The following is a 17653-nucleotide window of genomic DNA, read 5'->3' on the forward strand; positions in this document are numbered from 1 at the left end:
CATCCACCACTAAGGCCTGAAGCTTACTGACTACGAGCTGAAGTGACACCAAGAAAATGACCTTCCAATTTGAGTACAATTTGATGAGACAGATGATATCTGAAAACATTTAGAGCATTCCAGATCGCCCAAAGCTCAAGAAGATTGATCTGAAAATTCATTTCCTGGGTGGACCAAACACCCTGGGTGTGAAGCCCAACTACATGACCCCCCCATCCCAAGAGAGATGTATCCGTCGTCAGCACCTTTTGTGGCTGAAGAATTTGGAATGGAAGTCCCAGAGTCAAATTGGATTGAATGGTCCACAACTGAAGGGAGTGTACAAGCTCTGAGGACACTTGGATAGCATCTTCCAGGCTCCCCATGGCTTGATACCACTGAGAAGACAGGGTCCATTGAGCTGATCTCACATGAAGACTTGTCATGGGTGTAACATACACTGTGGAAGCCATGTGGCCCAACAAACTCAATATCTGCTGAGCTGTGATGTACTGGGAGGCTCGAACCTTGGAAGTGAGTGTGACAAGAAAGTCCGCTCTTAACTCAGGAAGGTAGGCTCAAACTTTCTGTGTATCGAGCAGGGCTCCTATGAACGCCAATCACTGGAGAGGGCAAAGATGGGTCTTGGGGTAGTTTAAAATGAACCCTAGTAGCTCGAGCACCTGAATAGTCATAAACATGGACTCCTGAGCACCATCCAAAGAGGTGCTCTTTACCATCCAATCGTCAAGATACAGGAACACGTGGACTCCCAGTCTGCGTAGCGATGCTGCAACCACAACTAGACATTTGGTGAAGACCCTGGGAGCTGATGCAAGGCCAAAAGGCAACACACAGTACTGGTAGTGAAGTGTTCACAGCCGAAATCGATGATACTTCTGGTAGGCTGGAAGTATCAGGATGTGAGTATATGCATCCTTTAAGTCCAGAGAACATAGCCAATCATTTTTCTGAATCACTGAGAGAAGAGTGTCCAGGGAAACCATCCTGAACTTTTCTCGGACTAAGAATTTGTTCGGGACCCTTAGGTCTAGAATGGGACACCCCCCCACCCCCCACCCCCGTCTTCTTCTGTAGGAGGAAGTACCTGGAATAGAATCACCGCCCTTCTTCAACTGGTGGGACGGGCTCAACCACATGGTTCTTCAGAAGGCATAGTCCCTGTAACTCCTTGCTCTTTTGAGAGCAGATTCCACCAATGTGGAATTGTGAGGCAACTGAGGCTTGTCAAAACCAGATGTTTTTTGGATCCAGTACATGGTATCGATCTTGGGCACGACAGGGACCGACAGAGATGACTCCCAGTTCCTAACGAGGACTTCCTGGAGTACCTCGTGGAGAGGGACAGTCACAGCCTCCCCAGGAAAAGACGTGTAGTCTAGGACCTCAAGAATCTTGGCCCTGGGCTCATCCTCCACTTCCAAAGGAAAAGGAATGGCATCAGCCATTTCCTTAATAAAAGAAGGGAATGAAAGGCTCTCCTGGAGGAGACTTTCTCCTTTCAGGTGGAGGGGAGGGCTCAGATGGAATTCCATAGGACTCATCAGAAGAAACATACCTTGGATCCTCCTCTGAATCCTACGAGTGCTCCTCTTTGGTGACAGACAATACCTCCTGAGAGACCCGGAAGTCTCTGAGCCAATCACAGCGCGTTTAGCTCAGCTAAATGCGTTGTGATTGGCTCAGAGACTTCCAGGTCTCAACTGGGTGAAGCACGTCCAAAAAGGACGTTTTTATTATTGCTGGTGGGGGGGGGGGGGGGGAATGACGGCCAAAAAGGACGCCTTTATGGATGGGCGTCCTCAACTGCCCTCGGAAAATGGGATGTGAGGTTTAGCATTGTCAGTTTCAGGGACAAGCTCCAGATCTACTCTCATCTCCAGCGGGTCACTTTAATCTTTCCCTGTTCGAATTTAACTCGTGCATTCCCCGTGCCTCTGTATATTAGGCTGCTACAACGTTAGTACCTTATATAAACAATGAATAACATGACCACATTTAGCCAGGCACAAATGGTATCGGACCGGTGCACAGCTGGCTATATGTCCTGATTGTGCAGGAATCCACACCCCTTGATATTGCAGTAACGGAACCCTTCATAATACACAGCTCTGACTGCAACTACACTGCAAAATCAAAACTTTTGGGACGTCCCGCCCTCCAGGTCTCTCTCAGCCAATCACAGCGTGTTTAGCTGTTACCGGTATCAGCTAAACGCGCTGTGATTGGCTGAGAGACCTGGAGGGCGGGACGTCCAAAACGTTTTGATTTGGACGTCCTTCTCGGGTCTCTCTCTCATATGTTTGTCCTGCAAACGTTCGATGGGGCTGGGGCTCGGCTGGTTCAGCAGAGGGGGAAGCGGGGAGGAGACTGGAAGCATTTCAGGGGAGGAGCTGGCAGAACCTGGAGGAAGGAAAGCGATCACTGCCTCTGCCAGGGATGAGCTCCTGATACTGCAGGGAAAGGCATTCGAAGACATGGAGCTGTCGGCGCCGGGCCAGTCACAGCTGTTCGAACGGTAAGACCGGTGAGGGAGCAGGGTCTGGGTAAAGTAAGGCTGGTGCTGAATGCTCGCCAGGGACATCCTTTTTGGACATCTTTGGCATGCGCAGAGAAGCCAGCACAACGCTTGGCTGCTCTGCGCATGCTCGACCGGTCGACTGGCCAACTGTTTACCGATGGAATAGAGAATGCAAGTGAGCTACAACGAGCAGCTCATTTGCATTCCTTTTCCTTGATGCATGCCCGTTCCTTACCGATTCGCTAAGGGAATCGGTAAGGGAAGGGCTTTAACGATTTTTTAGTGCATCTTGGCTACAGTCAGGCGGGAAAAAGAAAACAAACTGTCACTTCTGGTACAACTTTAAAGAAAACAATCACCATCTGCTGGCCAACCAGGAGAAACACATATCATCAGCAAAACAATACAGTTCATAGGCATAGAAACCCACTGTTTCGCCACAACTATTATCCTCTTCACATATACACAATCTCTAACTTTCTCTATGTTCATTCTGTTCTTTATTTTCTTCTTCATAATCTCTTGCTTTCTTCTCTCTATGCGGAAGTCTCGTGAGGTCAGTGCTTTAACTCTCGGCAGCCATTTTGAAGCGGCACCGGGAGCGAGAGGTCTGCGGCAGCGCCAGGCAAGAAAGAAGAGTCTCTTTCTTGCCCCGAAGAGGCCACTAGGCCACCAGGGCATAACAAGAAGGTACAGAGAGGAGAGGAGGACACCCTAAGGCCCACCCGCCTGCCCATCTGTCCACAAACCTGGACAAATGGGCAGGCTAGCAAAACCTGCCTGGACACCTCACAATGTCCTCAAAAAGAGGACATGTCCAGGTAAAACCGGACATATAGTAACCCTATCCCTTCCCCAAGGCCAACTCTGCCACTAGGTAGACTAGGCATAGGTTCGCACAATGGGGAGTAGGAGCAGAGGTGCAGTATGTAAGCAGTAGTTTAAAACTATTGTGAGCTAGCACAGGCCTTTCAGTACTGGCCTACACCCAAGCACTGCCATGTCCACCCTCTCCAACAGGAACTCTGCATGGTTGGGGGCAGGGGAACATTGCAAGCCTTGAGCATGGACCTGTGCTCAAGGCTCCATTCAGTGTTGATTTTAGTTTTGCAGCAGGAGCTGAAGGTGGAGGATGGTAGGGTGGCAGTGGCAGGGGGAGGGAATGTGGAGAAATGCTGGACATGGGGGTGGGGGGACAGTAAGCTCTGTTGTTAAACACTCTGCATCAATTTCATTCTATATGTATCCTTCTTGACTTCTCTGCTCAGATAAGTTTTCTCTTTGCAACAGTCCTCCCTTGTTTAGACTATGCAAACATGGTCTACACTGGTCTCCAGGCAGTTAAAAATACTGCTGTCCACATTTTATCATATAACTCCCTTGCTTCTACATCACCATTGGCTCCAAATCTCATATCATATTCAGTTTAAAGTCTGCTCATTAGTTCATAAAGCTCTATATCATCACTGTCCCACCAACCTGGCCACCCTCTTGTTTCCTTTTGCAACTCCTCATTTTCTGTGGTCATCTAATGGGAATCGATTTGTTCTTCTACCAGTATCATTAGCCCACTTGGAATCTATCAGAAATTGTACTTTTGTTTCTAGGTCCCCTTCTCTCCTGAATTACAACTTGAAACTGTTTATTTCTTAGATCTGCCTTCTCTATCTGGGCAGTGGAAGCCAGGGCCCTTCTAATAGCCTGGAAGAAACTACATAGCCCCTCTAGATACTTAATTACCCCAACCCTGTATCTGCTCATGGCAGTTCAGCATAGACTAAGCTTTAGCTAGGTCTGTAATTAGAAAGGAACCCAGTATTGAGTAGATAAAGAAATATAGTTTATTAGCATTTATATCTTACCCAAGGACAGTACAATCAGTTGTCATTCATATGGTACAGAAGCATCTCGCGACACATCTCTCTGGGGTCTTCTATGGTCTCCTGTTGGTAGCCTTCTAATCTGATACCCCTCAGCTTGCTCCTTACATACCATTCTGCTCCCATTGATTCCAATGCACCCCAGCTTTCTCACCAGAGATCTTGGTCCTTATCAGTTGATAAGAGTGACTTCACCAGTTCTCAAGCTCTAACTATAAACAATATCTACGCAGAGCGCATCTGTGAGATGACTTCACCGGTCACCCTGTTCTCTCTCAGCTCCCTCCTCCCCTTGGGTATGCCCATCTACGTACATGTGACCCTCTAATCACGCTCATTAGCCAAAACATCTTTCTCATGACTTCTCACAGGTGCCAGTCCCAGTGATTGTGTACAAGTGCAAATGCCCCCTCCCTTGCCAGCTTTCTGGGAACTCACTTCAGCTTGTGCTGCAATGTATTTTGTATCAGAAATGCTTTTGGATTTCAAGAGGCCTAACTTTTAGCCTGAACCATTGGCCTGTATTTTACTGTGAGCAAGGGCTAGCATATCTCTTCAAACCTTTTTAATTTTAAGACTGCTTTAAAAACCCATTTTATCAATTTGGCATATGGGAGTAGTAAATAAAACAACAACAATAACTGACTGGATTACGGCAGACAATCTTGACCTAATACTCATCAGCGAAACCTGGATCCACGATCACAAGGACCCCATAATCCTAGAACTCTGCCCCCCAGGCTACAAAATTACACACTGGACAAGGAAAGAAAAAAAGAGGAGGTGGAATAGCACTAATCTATAGATCCCACTTCACTGTAACAACAACTGCTGAGTCTATAACACCAAAACTCAAAATTGCCTCAGTTAGAATCCACCATGCTACCCTGCTCGACCATCTAAACATGGTCCTGTTTTATAGACCAGCAGGAAATTGGCAAGAATGCCAACCAAACTTTATGGATTTTATATCAAATACATGTGTCTCCAACTCCAACTTACTCATAATAGGTGACATAAACCCACACGTGGAAGATCCTAATGCAACCAATACACGTGATTGCAAAGACTTCCTACAACTATGGGACCTTAACTTGCCTAATATGCAAGCTACACATGTCAAAGGACACACAATTGACCTCATTACATACAAACTATCCTTAGACTCAAACCTTATATTAACAGATACAAAATGGACGGCCATACCATGGTCAGACCACCATAAATTAAATGCAGCCCTACAATGGCAGAAAAAAGACACGCAACCCAAGCAAGAATGCACAACCTACACCACTAGAGGACAGATTGATCCTGCTACATTCTGGCAACAGATCTACAAAAATGAATGGTTAGCAAAATTGGGACGACAGATGCAGGAACATACTAGACGAATTCGCACCACTACAAACAAGAACCACATGAAGATACAGCTCAATACCTTGGTTCAACGAAGAACTGAAAAAACTAAAAACACAAGTCAGAAGATTCGAACGCGCATGGCAAAAAAAAAAAAATGAACATACACTCAAAGATTGGAAACAGATGCAAAGAAAATACAAATATACAATAACAAGAGACGGCTGAGGGGAGATATGATAGAAGTGTATAAAATAATGAGTGGAATGGATCGGGTGGATGTGAAGCGACTGTTCACGCTATCCAAAAATACTAGGACTAGAGGGCATGAGTTGAAGCTACAGTGTGGTAAATTTAAAACGAATCGGAGAAAATTTTTCTTCACCCAACGTGTAATTAGACTCTGGAATTCGTTGCCGGAGAACGTGGTACGGGCGGTTAGCTTGACGGAGTTTAAAAAGGGGTTAGATAGATTCCTAAAGGACAAGTCCATAGACCGCTATTAAATGGACTTGGAAAAATTCCGCATTTTTAGGTATAACTTGTCTGGAATGTTTTTACGTTTGGGGAGCGTGCCAGGTGCCCTTGACCTGGATTGGCCACTGTCGGTGACAGGATGCTGGGCTAGATGGACCTTTGGTCTTTCCCAGTATGGCACTACTTATGTACTTATGTACTTATAAGACAAACCAAAAGAGCATACTACAAAACCAAAATAGGACCAGACTACAAAGACGCACATAAACTATACCAACTCGTGAATAAACTAATAGACACCACACCGGTTACCACAGCCAGCACAGACACCCCATCGTCAGACCAACTTGCCAAATACTTCAATAAGAAAATTATAAAACTTCGATCCACATTACTTATCACAAAAAATTTATGGATTGCCTGGACCCTACTCCCGGTGAATACCCAGCAGACCGAACCTGGAATGACTTTGATCTGTTAACCGAAGAAACCATCACTCAACCACTCAACAAATTTTCGAAAACCCACTCCAAACTGGATATTTGCCCCAGTACCCTAATAAGGTTCGCCCCCAAACGCTTCATAACAGACCTTACGTCACAGCTGAACTACATGCTACAACACGGACTGTTCCCCAAGGACAAAGGAAATATATTACTTACACCCATACCCAAAGACTTAAAGAAAAAATTAAATGACACAACCAACTACCGACCAGTAGCATCCATCCCCCTGATACTGAAATGAATGGGAAGTATGGTAACCAAACAACTCAACAATTACCTAAACAAATTCACAATACTACATGAATCACAGTCAGGATTTCGATCCAACCATAGTACTGAAACAGTGCTAACCACTCTCATAACCAAATTCAAACAACTAATTGCAACTGGAAACAATGTACTACTCCTACAATTTGATATGTCCAGCGCGTTCTACATGGTCAGCCACCAAATACCCCCGAACATCCTAGATTACTTCGGGATTGGAGGAAACGTACTAAGATGGTTCAAAGGCTTCTTAACAGCAAGATCTTATCAAGTGATCTCAAACTCAAAAACGTCAACACCATGGAAACCTGAATGTGGAGTACCACCACAAGGATCACCGCTCTCACCAACCCTTTTTAACTTAATGATGACACCTTTAGCCAAATCGCTATCCAACCAAGGACTTAACCCGTACATCTATGCTGACGATGTCACGATATACATCCCGTTCAAACAAGACATAACCGAAATCACAAATGAAATCACACACAACCTCCAAATAATGAACTTATGGGCGGACGCATTCCAACTAAAACTAAACGCAGAAAAAACACAATGTCTCATCCTGTCCTCACAATACAACACAAACAAACCCAGTACCATAAACACCCCACACTGTACATACTTCTGGTCTCAGACAGCCTGAAAATTCTGGGAGTCACAATTGACCGACATCTCACACTCAAAGACCATGCGAAAAATACAGCAAAGAAAATGTTCTACTCAATATGGAAACTTAAGAGAATCAAACCTTTCTTCCCAAGGGAAGTATTCCGCAACCTAGTTCAATCAATGGTGCTAAGTCATCTAGGCTACTGCAATGCCATTTATGCCGGATGCAAAGAACAAATCATTAAGAAGCTTCAAACCGCCCAAAACACAGCAGCCAGACTCATATTTGGGAAAGCGAAATATGAAAGCGCCAAACCCCTAAGAGGAAAACTACACTGGCTCCCACTAAAAGAACAAATTGCATTCAAAGTTTGCACCCTGGTCCACAAAATCGTCTACGGAGAAGCCCCAACCTACATGTCAGACCTTATAGACTTGCCTACTAGAAATGCAAAGAGATCATCGCGCACATTCCTCAATCTCCACTATCCTAACTGTAAAGGGCTAAAATACAAATCCACATACACGACCAGTTTCTCATACATCTGCACGTAGCTATGGAACGCACTACCGAAGGCCATAAAAACAATGCAAGACTTAACCATCTTCCGAAGGCTACTGAAAACAGATCTTTTCAAGAAGGCATACCATAAACATCCATCTTAAATACTAAATAACAACATTATACACGACCTATACAAAACCAAACTTTTATCGCGTAACCGCTTTGCTATTAATGATCAAGCACTACCACTTTAAACCTTATGTCGAATAGGGTCTCTCTATAGTCGATGATCTAATGTATGTTACAATCCAATTTATTAATCAGGAACCTTCATGCATTACCATAATGTATTCTTCTTTACCATGTATGTATGCACCTTAACGCAGTACCATTTGTAATTCTGTTACCTGGAAATGGCAACCGCCATTACGGCAAATGTAAGCCACATTGAGCCTGCAAATTGGTGGGAAAATGTGGGATGCAAATGCTACAAATAAATAAATAAATAAATGAGTGTGTATGAACAACTTAAAAATCTAAAGGTGGACAAAGCAGTGGGACCGGATGGGATCCACCCCAGGATATTGAGGGAGCTCAGAGAGGTTCTGGCAGGTCCTCTTAAAGATTTGTTTAATAAATCCTTGGAGACGGGAGAGGTTCCGTGGGATTGGAGAACGGCGGAGGTGGTCCCTCTTCACAAAAGTGGTGATAGGGAAGAAGCTGGAAACTACAGGCTGGTAAGCCTCACTTCAATTATTGGAAAAGTAATGGAAGCGATGTGGAAGGAAAAGATAGTGAATTTCCTGGAAGCAAATAAGTTGCAAGATCCGAGACAACATGGTTTTACCAAAGGGAAATCGTGCCAAACGAATCTCATTGAATTCTTTGACTATGTGACCGGAGAATTAAATCAAGGATGTGTTATGGACGTAACCTACTTAGATTTCAGCAAAGCTTTTGACACGGTTCCCCACAGGAGGCTCTTGAATAAACTAGACGGGCTGAAGATAGGACCCGAAGTGGTGAACTGGATTAGGAACTGGTTGACGGGCAGACGCCAGAGGGTGGTGGTAAATGGAGTTCGCTCAGAGGAGGGAAAGGTGAGTAGTGGAGTGCCTCAGGGATTGGTGCTGGGGCCGATTCTATTCAATATATTTGTGAGTGATATTGCCGAAGGCTTACAAGGTAAAGTTTGCCTTTTTGCGGATGACACCAAGATTTGCATTAGGTTTGGGGGTGAGGTGACTGATTTTGAAGCATGCCTGTTCAAGGAGATGGTTCACAAAGTTACAAATGTAGCTCCCCTGGAGGGAGTGGAAAGCATGAAAAAAGATCTGCGGAAGCTAGAAGAATGGTCTAACGTTTGGCAATTAAAATTAAATGCGAAGAAATGCAAAGTGATGCACTTTGGGAGTAGAAATCCATGGGAGACGTATGTGTTAGGTGGTGAGAGTCTGATAGGTACAGACGGGGGGAGGGATCTTGGGGTGATAGTATCTGAGGACCTGAAGGCGACGTAACAGTGTGACAAGGCGGTGGCCGTAGCTAGAAGATTGCTAGGCTGTATAGAGAGAGGTGTGACCAGCAGAAGAAAAGAGGTTTCAATACCCCTGTATAAGACGTTGGTGAGGCCCCAACTGGAGTATTGTGTTCAGTTTTGGAGGCCGTACCTTGCGAAGGATGTTAAAAAAATGGAAGCGGTGCAAAGAAAAGCTATGAGAATGGTATGGGATTTGCGTTGCAAGACGTATGAGGAGAGACTTGTTGACCTGAACATGTATACCCTGGAGGAAAGGAAAAACAGGGGTGATATGATACAAACATTCAAATATTTGAAAGGTATTAATCCGCAAACGAACCTTTTCCGGAGAGGGGAAGGTGGTAGAACTAGAGGACATGAAATGAAATTGAGGGAGGCAGACTCAAGAAAAATGTCAGGAAGTATTTTTTCACGGAGAGAGTGGTGGATGCTTGGAATGCCCTCCCGCGGGAGGTGGTGGAGAGGAAAACGGTAACGGAATTCAAACATGCATGGGATAAACATAGAGGAATCCTGCTCAGAAGGAAGGGATCCTGTAGGGCTATTTCCCTGTGAGCCTCACTCTGCTGGTCTCTGCCTGTGTATACAACTATGTCAAGATGGAGTCTGTCAACTAAGACCCTGCACTTCAGTGACCAAGCAGATTCAACTTTCTGTTTGTGGCAGAGCTCTGCTTGTGGTAAAAAACTGGCAGGTCTGAAAAAAACTCAAGGATATGCAGTGGGCTACCTGACCATTGCACCTCCCTGATGAGCTACAGGGGGTAAGGCCATGGTGCCAGCGAGTCTGATGAGAGACAGGAATGCATACCACAATTTAACAACTGGAAGATCAAAAAGTTTTTTCTTGCTCAGGGAAGGAGCTGGACAAGATCCTGATTGGTTGCTGTCTGGTCACCTGGGAATCAGGGGCAGAGAGCGGGAACCAGAAAAGGGACAGAGAAAGAAGAAGAAGAGAAGGAAGAAAGGGAGAATTTGTCTGGTTCTACTGGAAGAAGGGTAGCTGGCAAGAAGACCAGCGAGACCTGAAGTGGTCCACAACCTTGTGAACTGACCATCTGAAGAAAGTACCTGTTGGTTCAGCTCTACCGGCCAGAGAGACTGTAATCCTGCATGCTGCAGAGAGCCTGTGCTGTTTCCTAAGACGGGGACTCGCTGTGGAAAACAGCTGGAGTCTAAAGGGAAAAACCTGTGTCCACTTCATCTGAGAGACCACCTAGAGTCAGCTCGGTGAGAATTACAGGGATTTGTTTCCTATAGTCGGGGATTAGCTAGTGGGTTCTTACCTCAGCAAAGGCGGGTTAGTCAGAACTTTGTGATCAGGAAGATGTGCTGCTAACTGTATTACTTCATGACCTAGTCAGTATTACTAATCAGGATTGTGTAATAACCTAGTAACCAGTGATATCAGTGCTTTAGTTAGACAATACATTCTACAGTTGCTTATCAGCATAAGGGAGCTACATTTATACAGCTGAGCTGTAGTGTAGGGTGTATTATTCTATTTCTTACCTATATAATAAATTAATATATTTCACAGCAGTGACTTTACTTTTATTCCAGTTCTCTCTAACAGAAGAAAAGTTCTGGTGTAGGCCCAGAACAGCCAGGTTCCTTTATAATATATAACCCCTGGACAGAGTTAGGAAGTTGGTTTAGCCAGACTTCTGTAAACGGAACCTGGGAATTACTCATTGGGTAGCTTTGCCCAGAAGAGTTATCATCTATAAATGCTTACAATCCCCAGAAGCTTAGCTGGTGGTGGGAGGCAGGGCTGGTGGTTGGGAGGTGGGGATAGTGCTGGACAGACTTATACGGTCTGTGCCAGAGCTGGTGGTGGGAGGCGGGGCAGACTTATACGGTCTGTGCCCTGAAAAAGACAGGTACAAATCAAGGTAAGGTATACACAAAAAATAGCACATGTGAGTTTATCTTGTTGGGCAGACTGGGTGGACCGTGCAGGTCTTTTTCTGCCGTCATCTACCATGTTACTATGTTACAAATCTACTACTACTAATACTATTTAGCATTTCTATAGCGCTACAAAGCATACGCAGCGCTGCACAAACATAGAAGAAAGACAGTCCCTGCTCAAAGAGCTTACAATCTAAATCTAAATCGTAATCAGTGTGTCATTTGGAGGGGCTGGTTATAGAGACACCTAACCCTGTTATTGGTACAGAGACTTTTTTTCTCCTGGTAAAGGGCTTTTAAAACAAACAACATGTTTATATCTATTTATTTACTTATTTATGGCATTTTGTACCACATGAATTAGATTGGAGCCTTGGAACATTAAAAAAAAAAAAAAATTCCCAGAGAGAGTAATGCATTACCACCCCCTCCCCCAAGGCTCTCTCCCCAGGTATAGCCAGCTCTGCAATTTTTTTTTTTTTTTTGGGGGGGGGGGCGCAGAGGTGGATGGGGGAGAGAGCCTGTTAAAAATTTACCAGCACACCAATGGGTGTTCCTGTCACCAATGCTGGCGTTTCCATGGATGCTCAGTTAATGCATTAAACTTAGCATATGCAGAAGTGTTAGAGTTGAAGGCTACAGCACCCACTGGCTTCCTCGCTGTTCAGGCAGCACAGGTGGGGGCTTCAGTGGTGAATCTCTTCAGCTGGTGGGGCTTTAGAATCCCTGCCAGCAAAGGTATGATGCAGATGCAGCTGGGGAGGGGGGGGGGGGTATAAAAAATGCTTGCCCCCTACCAAGTCCACCCCTAGGCCCCCTCCAAAATTAAGTTCTGGCTACTGATTTCCTCCCAGTTCTCTAAGAAATGGTAGGTATCCGATCACCATAAATATTCACAACAAAGGCAGAGGAGCAACTTTCTTTTCAGCTGAGAGATGATCCTTCTAAAAGCATGATGATGTACATTATCAGTAAGTGCAAAGATGCCTGTACTGCCACTGAATCATATACTCACATTTGGTTTGACTGGAGATGGTCGATGTCTCTTTTTAACTTCTATCCAAGGTTCAGAGTCCAAATCAGGCAAACTAGCAGACAGTCCTTTGGACATGACCTGAAGGCTATCCAATTCCGTGCTCTTCTTTGGATTTGGCTGGCTTCCTGTTCTTGGAGAACTTGGTGCAGACTCTGTGTGTTAAATTCAATGTAACATTAGGCAGTTTCAGGTCTTATGCTTTCAGCTTACAACCAAGGATTGAAAACTGAATTATTAAAAGGAAAAAAAAAACAAGCAAAGCTAGCTCACAGTGATTATGCAACACAGCAATATCATAAGAGTTTGCAAATAAATTCTATACAGGATCAGGATGTGTTAAAGGTGATGAAAGACAAAATGCTGAGAGAAAAATACAATGTTTACACATTAAAAAGGTTGATATCACAAATAAGAAAACCTAAACTAGACATATAGTTATTTTCATAAGGAACTCAGAAGTTTGCAACCCTGCCCTTGGAGATCAGAAAAGGTAGAGAAAATTAGAACTGGGAAGATAAAACCACATGGGTATAGATTTTTGGAGAATGGCCAGACACAGTAAAAATCTTTGACATTTAAACCTTTAAAAAGTTCACTTCACCTTTAGCGCCTCCACAAGGCCTCTTTCTTTTCTTTCCAATCTGCTCTGAAAGTTATGAAGCACAGCTGCATTCCGAGTTGTTTCCCACATCACACCTCCTTTCATCGCTGTTCTTTAGCTCACCACTAGATGTTGCTACAGGTTGTACTTTGGCCTCATCTACCTCCGGGTGTATGATGAGTAATGAACCACACATGCTCCAAGGTTTTTTTCAGAAATCCATTAATTAGAAGCTTTCAGAATTTTCCATGGTAGTTTAAATAGAGTAGCATAGTATTTACCAACCTTTTCAAGACCAAGGCACATCTCCAATAACAAAAAAAGATTGTGTGACATACCAGCCTCTGCAGAGTAAGCAGTGCAGACATGGAAAGATTCCATATGATTAAAGGAAGAGCTTGGGAAGCACTGAAAGCCGTAGCAGAGACTGGAAAGACTCACAGGAGGTGTCTCAGAAAGAGGAAGAGGTGCTGTGTGCAATGTAAATATGTTTTTTTATTTATGATGGGCTTTTATTGTTGATTTTATTATTGTTGTGTTTTATGTAATGCTCTATGCAGATGATGTAGAATATTAATTTTATAAATAAATACATAAAAGCAGGGGCCAGCTCTCTGTAACCTGCATGCTGCCTGTTCTCACATTCCCGAGTTCACTCTAGATAGGAAGGAGCGGTTTTGTATGACTGCACGTGCTCGTCAAGTGCCTGCTTGTTTCAGAGTCACTGCTACCATCTCTTATTCCTGTGAGTTGCTGAGAGCAGAGCCCAAGTGCTGGTCTGGATCTTAGTATCTAGCAGTAGTGACTCTTCTATGGTACAACTGATCAGGCCTGAAAGAACACTAGCAGGAAAACACTGTAGTAGGGCAGATTATATATCCCAAGTCCTTTTATCAGGAAACTTGCTATATGGAAAAACTCAGGGCTTCCATCTGGCTGTCTTACCTATAAAAATATTTATTATCTGGCATTTGGCACTGCTTAAATGTTACAGCTATAGGTGGCACCTCAGTAACAGACTGTTACTATTCTACCAGGGATTACATGCAAATTAGATCATGGTTTAATGTGCAATACCCAATAAACAGCAGTATAGTCATCTCTAAATATGCACCATCAAATGGTCCCAACCTTATCAAATATAAAGTATTCTACAAATATGTAATTTATGAACTTATAGTTTGCTTCTTTCAATTACAAATAAGTGTGAAGAGCGGATATATCAGATGAAGTTAAGTGTTGAACATGCTGAAGACTCCAATGGCAGACTGTTTGAGATAAAAATGCTGAAGACCTGGAAGGGACAAAATCTCCCTTTTAAGAGCACCCCATATAGGCAGTACTTAAAAGGCAGCTAAGATCTTAATGATTTTAGTTCCAGAACATGTCGGTGCTTCTCATTTTTTCTATGAGCATCAATTGCCTTTAATGTTAGCATGATTATAAGAACAGTTTGCAATTAAGAGTGATTGACATCTCTTCTACTTCCATGGTCCAGATATGGTTTCCCTAACTACAGCCAATACATAATATATAGTGACTCAGTGCAGATAATTTCAAACTCAACTCGAGAGGACAAGAACTGAACTTTATTGTGCTTACTCATGCCACTAAAAATGACAATAGCAAATACCGGTGTGTGAGCTGAAGGCTTTGCCTGGTACGAATTCCGGGCAGTCAACAAGCCGAGAGAAGTCCGTTTGAGAGAAATCGGGTGGAGGAGGACCAGGAATGGGCCACTTCTCAGGTTCAATCTTTCTTCTTATTTTCTGGTCAACAATTTCCACCTCTGTGCTGTCCTTTAATGCCTATGCCAGAAAAGGTCTATATTAATGAAACAGTCTCCACTACCATCTTATTAATCTTTTTTGTAATTTACTAAAGTCACTAATTACTGATTTCAAAAGCTACATTTGTAACTTTGTGAACCATCTCCTTGAACAGGCATGCTTCAAAATCAGTCACCTCTCCCCCAAACCTAAACCCCATGTCACTCATCCAACTTGACTTAAACACTCCCCAAATTTGTGGTTTGAAAAGCCATTGGATAACAGCTTCAAGTAGTAAGTATTCCCTAAAGGGTAAATAAAATCTGTGGTCTTGCAAATCCCATGGGTGGCTTTTACCCACAGGATCTGAAGCAATGACGTAAGCAAAACTACATATGCAGTTTTGCTTTCATTATTGCCAATGAACCATTACTTACAGAGGATTTGTACCCGCTTTCTTGCCAAATAAATTTTTCCCATTAAACAAAAATCATGCACATTGCTCCTCCTCTAACAAATTCTACCTTCAGGAATTCTGCGCAACACTGCAAAATTTTTTAAAACATGCTTTGTTCAACAATGTGCATACTTCTACTTGCATTTAGGGTAAACAATGATCAAAAATCTATTTCAGTAGATAAAACAACCAAAATGGTTTTATGTTTTTATTGGAGATATCTTAATACACAAACTGTAATAGTACAACAAACTCTACTCATTTCAGATTACAAATCTGTTGTTCCAAGTATGTGCAAACTAACACATATATCATCCACTTTTAAACCCCCTCGCCACCCGCAGCTGCCACTGGTAACGCTGTCTGGCCGCTGCTGCTTCTCCTGTTGAGCAGCAGCGGCCACTACAAAAAGAAAAAAAGCCATAAATGTTTTAAAACCTGAAAAGCGACACCGTAGACAGCCATCAGGCATTGGCTGTCGGCTCTGCAGCCGCTCCTCCTCTCGCCTCCACGTTACTGCCCCTGGAGTAAGACCCCGGAGGAGCGCAGCGACGTGAGAGGCGAGAGGAGGAGCGGCTGCAGAGCCGACAGCCAATGCCTGATGGCTGTCTACGGTGCCGCGTTTCAGGTTTAAAAACATTTACTGCTTTTTTTCTTTTTGTAGCGGCCGCTGCTACTCAACAGGAGAAGCAGCAGCAGCGGCCGGACAGCATTACCAGTGGCAGCTGCGGGTGGCAAGGGGGTTTGATGCGCCGGGGGGGGGGGGGGGGGGGGGTGGGAGGGTCGCTGGACATGGGTGGTTGCAGGGGGGGGCAGGGGAGAGAGAGGTGGGGGTGGGGAGGGGGCCCCTGCGAGGGGGGGTGGGGGCACACACTCACTCACTGTCTCTCACATACACTCTCTGACACACTCTCTATCACACTCTCTCTGTCACACACACAATCTCACACACACAGACACTCTCTCACACACTCTCTCTTTCACACAAACACACACACACTCTGTCTCTCTCTCATTCTCTCTTTGACACACACATTCCATCTCTCACACAAACTCTCTCTCAAACATACACACTCCGAGGAAAACCTTGCTAGCGCCCGTTTCATTTGTGTCAGAAACAGGCCTTTTTTTTTTTACTAGTAATTAATATATGGATCCCAAACCTCCAAAAAATGTTTCTTCTTTTTTGGGGACATTCCCACCAACCTGCGTTCCAACAGCAAAAGCTCATGAAGCTGATTGCGCCAGTGCCAAAAGTCTGGTGGCTGATCCCCAGTCCAAGCGCTCATAATAAGCCGTTTGCCCAGGAGACACGCCTTTCTGACTAAAAGTTGCATACCTCTACTCTGCAGAGCAAAAAGTCTGTATTTATCTACAAGCACATCAAGAGGGAGGCAAGGAATTGGCATCCTCAACAGTTTTTCCAAAAAGTGAAATATTGCCAGCCAAAATTTATGGATTATTGGACATTCCTAGAGGGAGTGCAAAAAGTCCCCACCTGTCATTTGCATTTGGAGCACAAAGGCTCCTCTGCTCCCCCCATATTGAAAATTTGGACCTTCGTAAGATATGCTCTGTGCAAAATACAGACATGTACACAAGTCCGCACTGACAGTAAGAGATGGAATGGCAGCTGAAAGCTGATCAAAATCCAATGTCAGATCTATGCACCCCAAATCCGAGGCCCATCGATCCCTAATAGAGTTCTTATTCTTACAAGGAACCAATAATATATAGTCCAGAAACCAACAAACGTTCACCCGGAATAGAGTGAAAAAAAAAAAGCTCTCAGACGCCTACTATGCGCAGCTCCCCGCAACTCTGTACTAATTGTATGAACATAATGGGCCAATTGAATATAGGCATACGTGTTACTGGAGTTAATCCCAATACCCAAAGCTCCCAGGGATAGCAACGCACCCTTTGAGTCCAGAATGTGCTCCAATCTCGTTATGCCCAACATCTCCCATCTTCAAAATATCGGATTGTCAGAGACCGAAGGAAAGCTTGGGTTACTCCATATGGGCAATAAATCAGAGGTCACCTGTGAAATTCTCCAGTACTTAATCAGATCTTTCCACATTTCCCTCAAAGGTCGAAACAACAAGCTCATTCCTATATTGGATGGTATATCCTTCCTGGGGGCTTGCAACAAATGTCTGCCGGATGCACCCTCCCTCCCACGCACTTCCTGCTGCCAAGAAGGGCCCGGT

The 17653-nt window shown here is 44.2% G+C and overlaps 1 protein-coding gene across 7 annotated transcripts in view; it reads right to left on the reverse strand.

The window, feature by feature from the left end:
- Positions 1–17653, reverse strand: part of LARP1B (La ribonucleoprotein domain family member 1B) — a 603652-nt gene that overhangs the window by 344258 nt on the left and 241741 nt on the right. For all 7 annotated transcript variants that reach the window (XR_003940744.1, XR_003940743.1, XM_030191742.1 and 4 more), the window contains 2 exons: positions 14848–15022; positions 12593–12765 (listed from right to left, as the gene is read on the reverse strand). Coding sequence is in view for 5 of the 7 variants with exons in the window: in XM_030191742.1 (XP_030047602.1) it covers positions 12593–12765; positions 14848–15022 (348 nt within the window). In the remaining 2 variants the exon portion in view is untranslated. The remainder of the gene's footprint in view (positions 1–12592; positions 12766–14847; positions 15023–17653) is intronic.

The sequence above is a fragment of the Microcaecilia unicolor genome, chromosome 2 (assembly GCF_901765095.1).
Source record: "Microcaecilia unicolor chromosome 2, aMicUni1.1, whole genome shotgun sequence".
Lineage (NCBI taxonomy): Eukaryota > Metazoa > Chordata > Amphibia > Gymnophiona > Siphonopidae > Microcaecilia > Microcaecilia unicolor.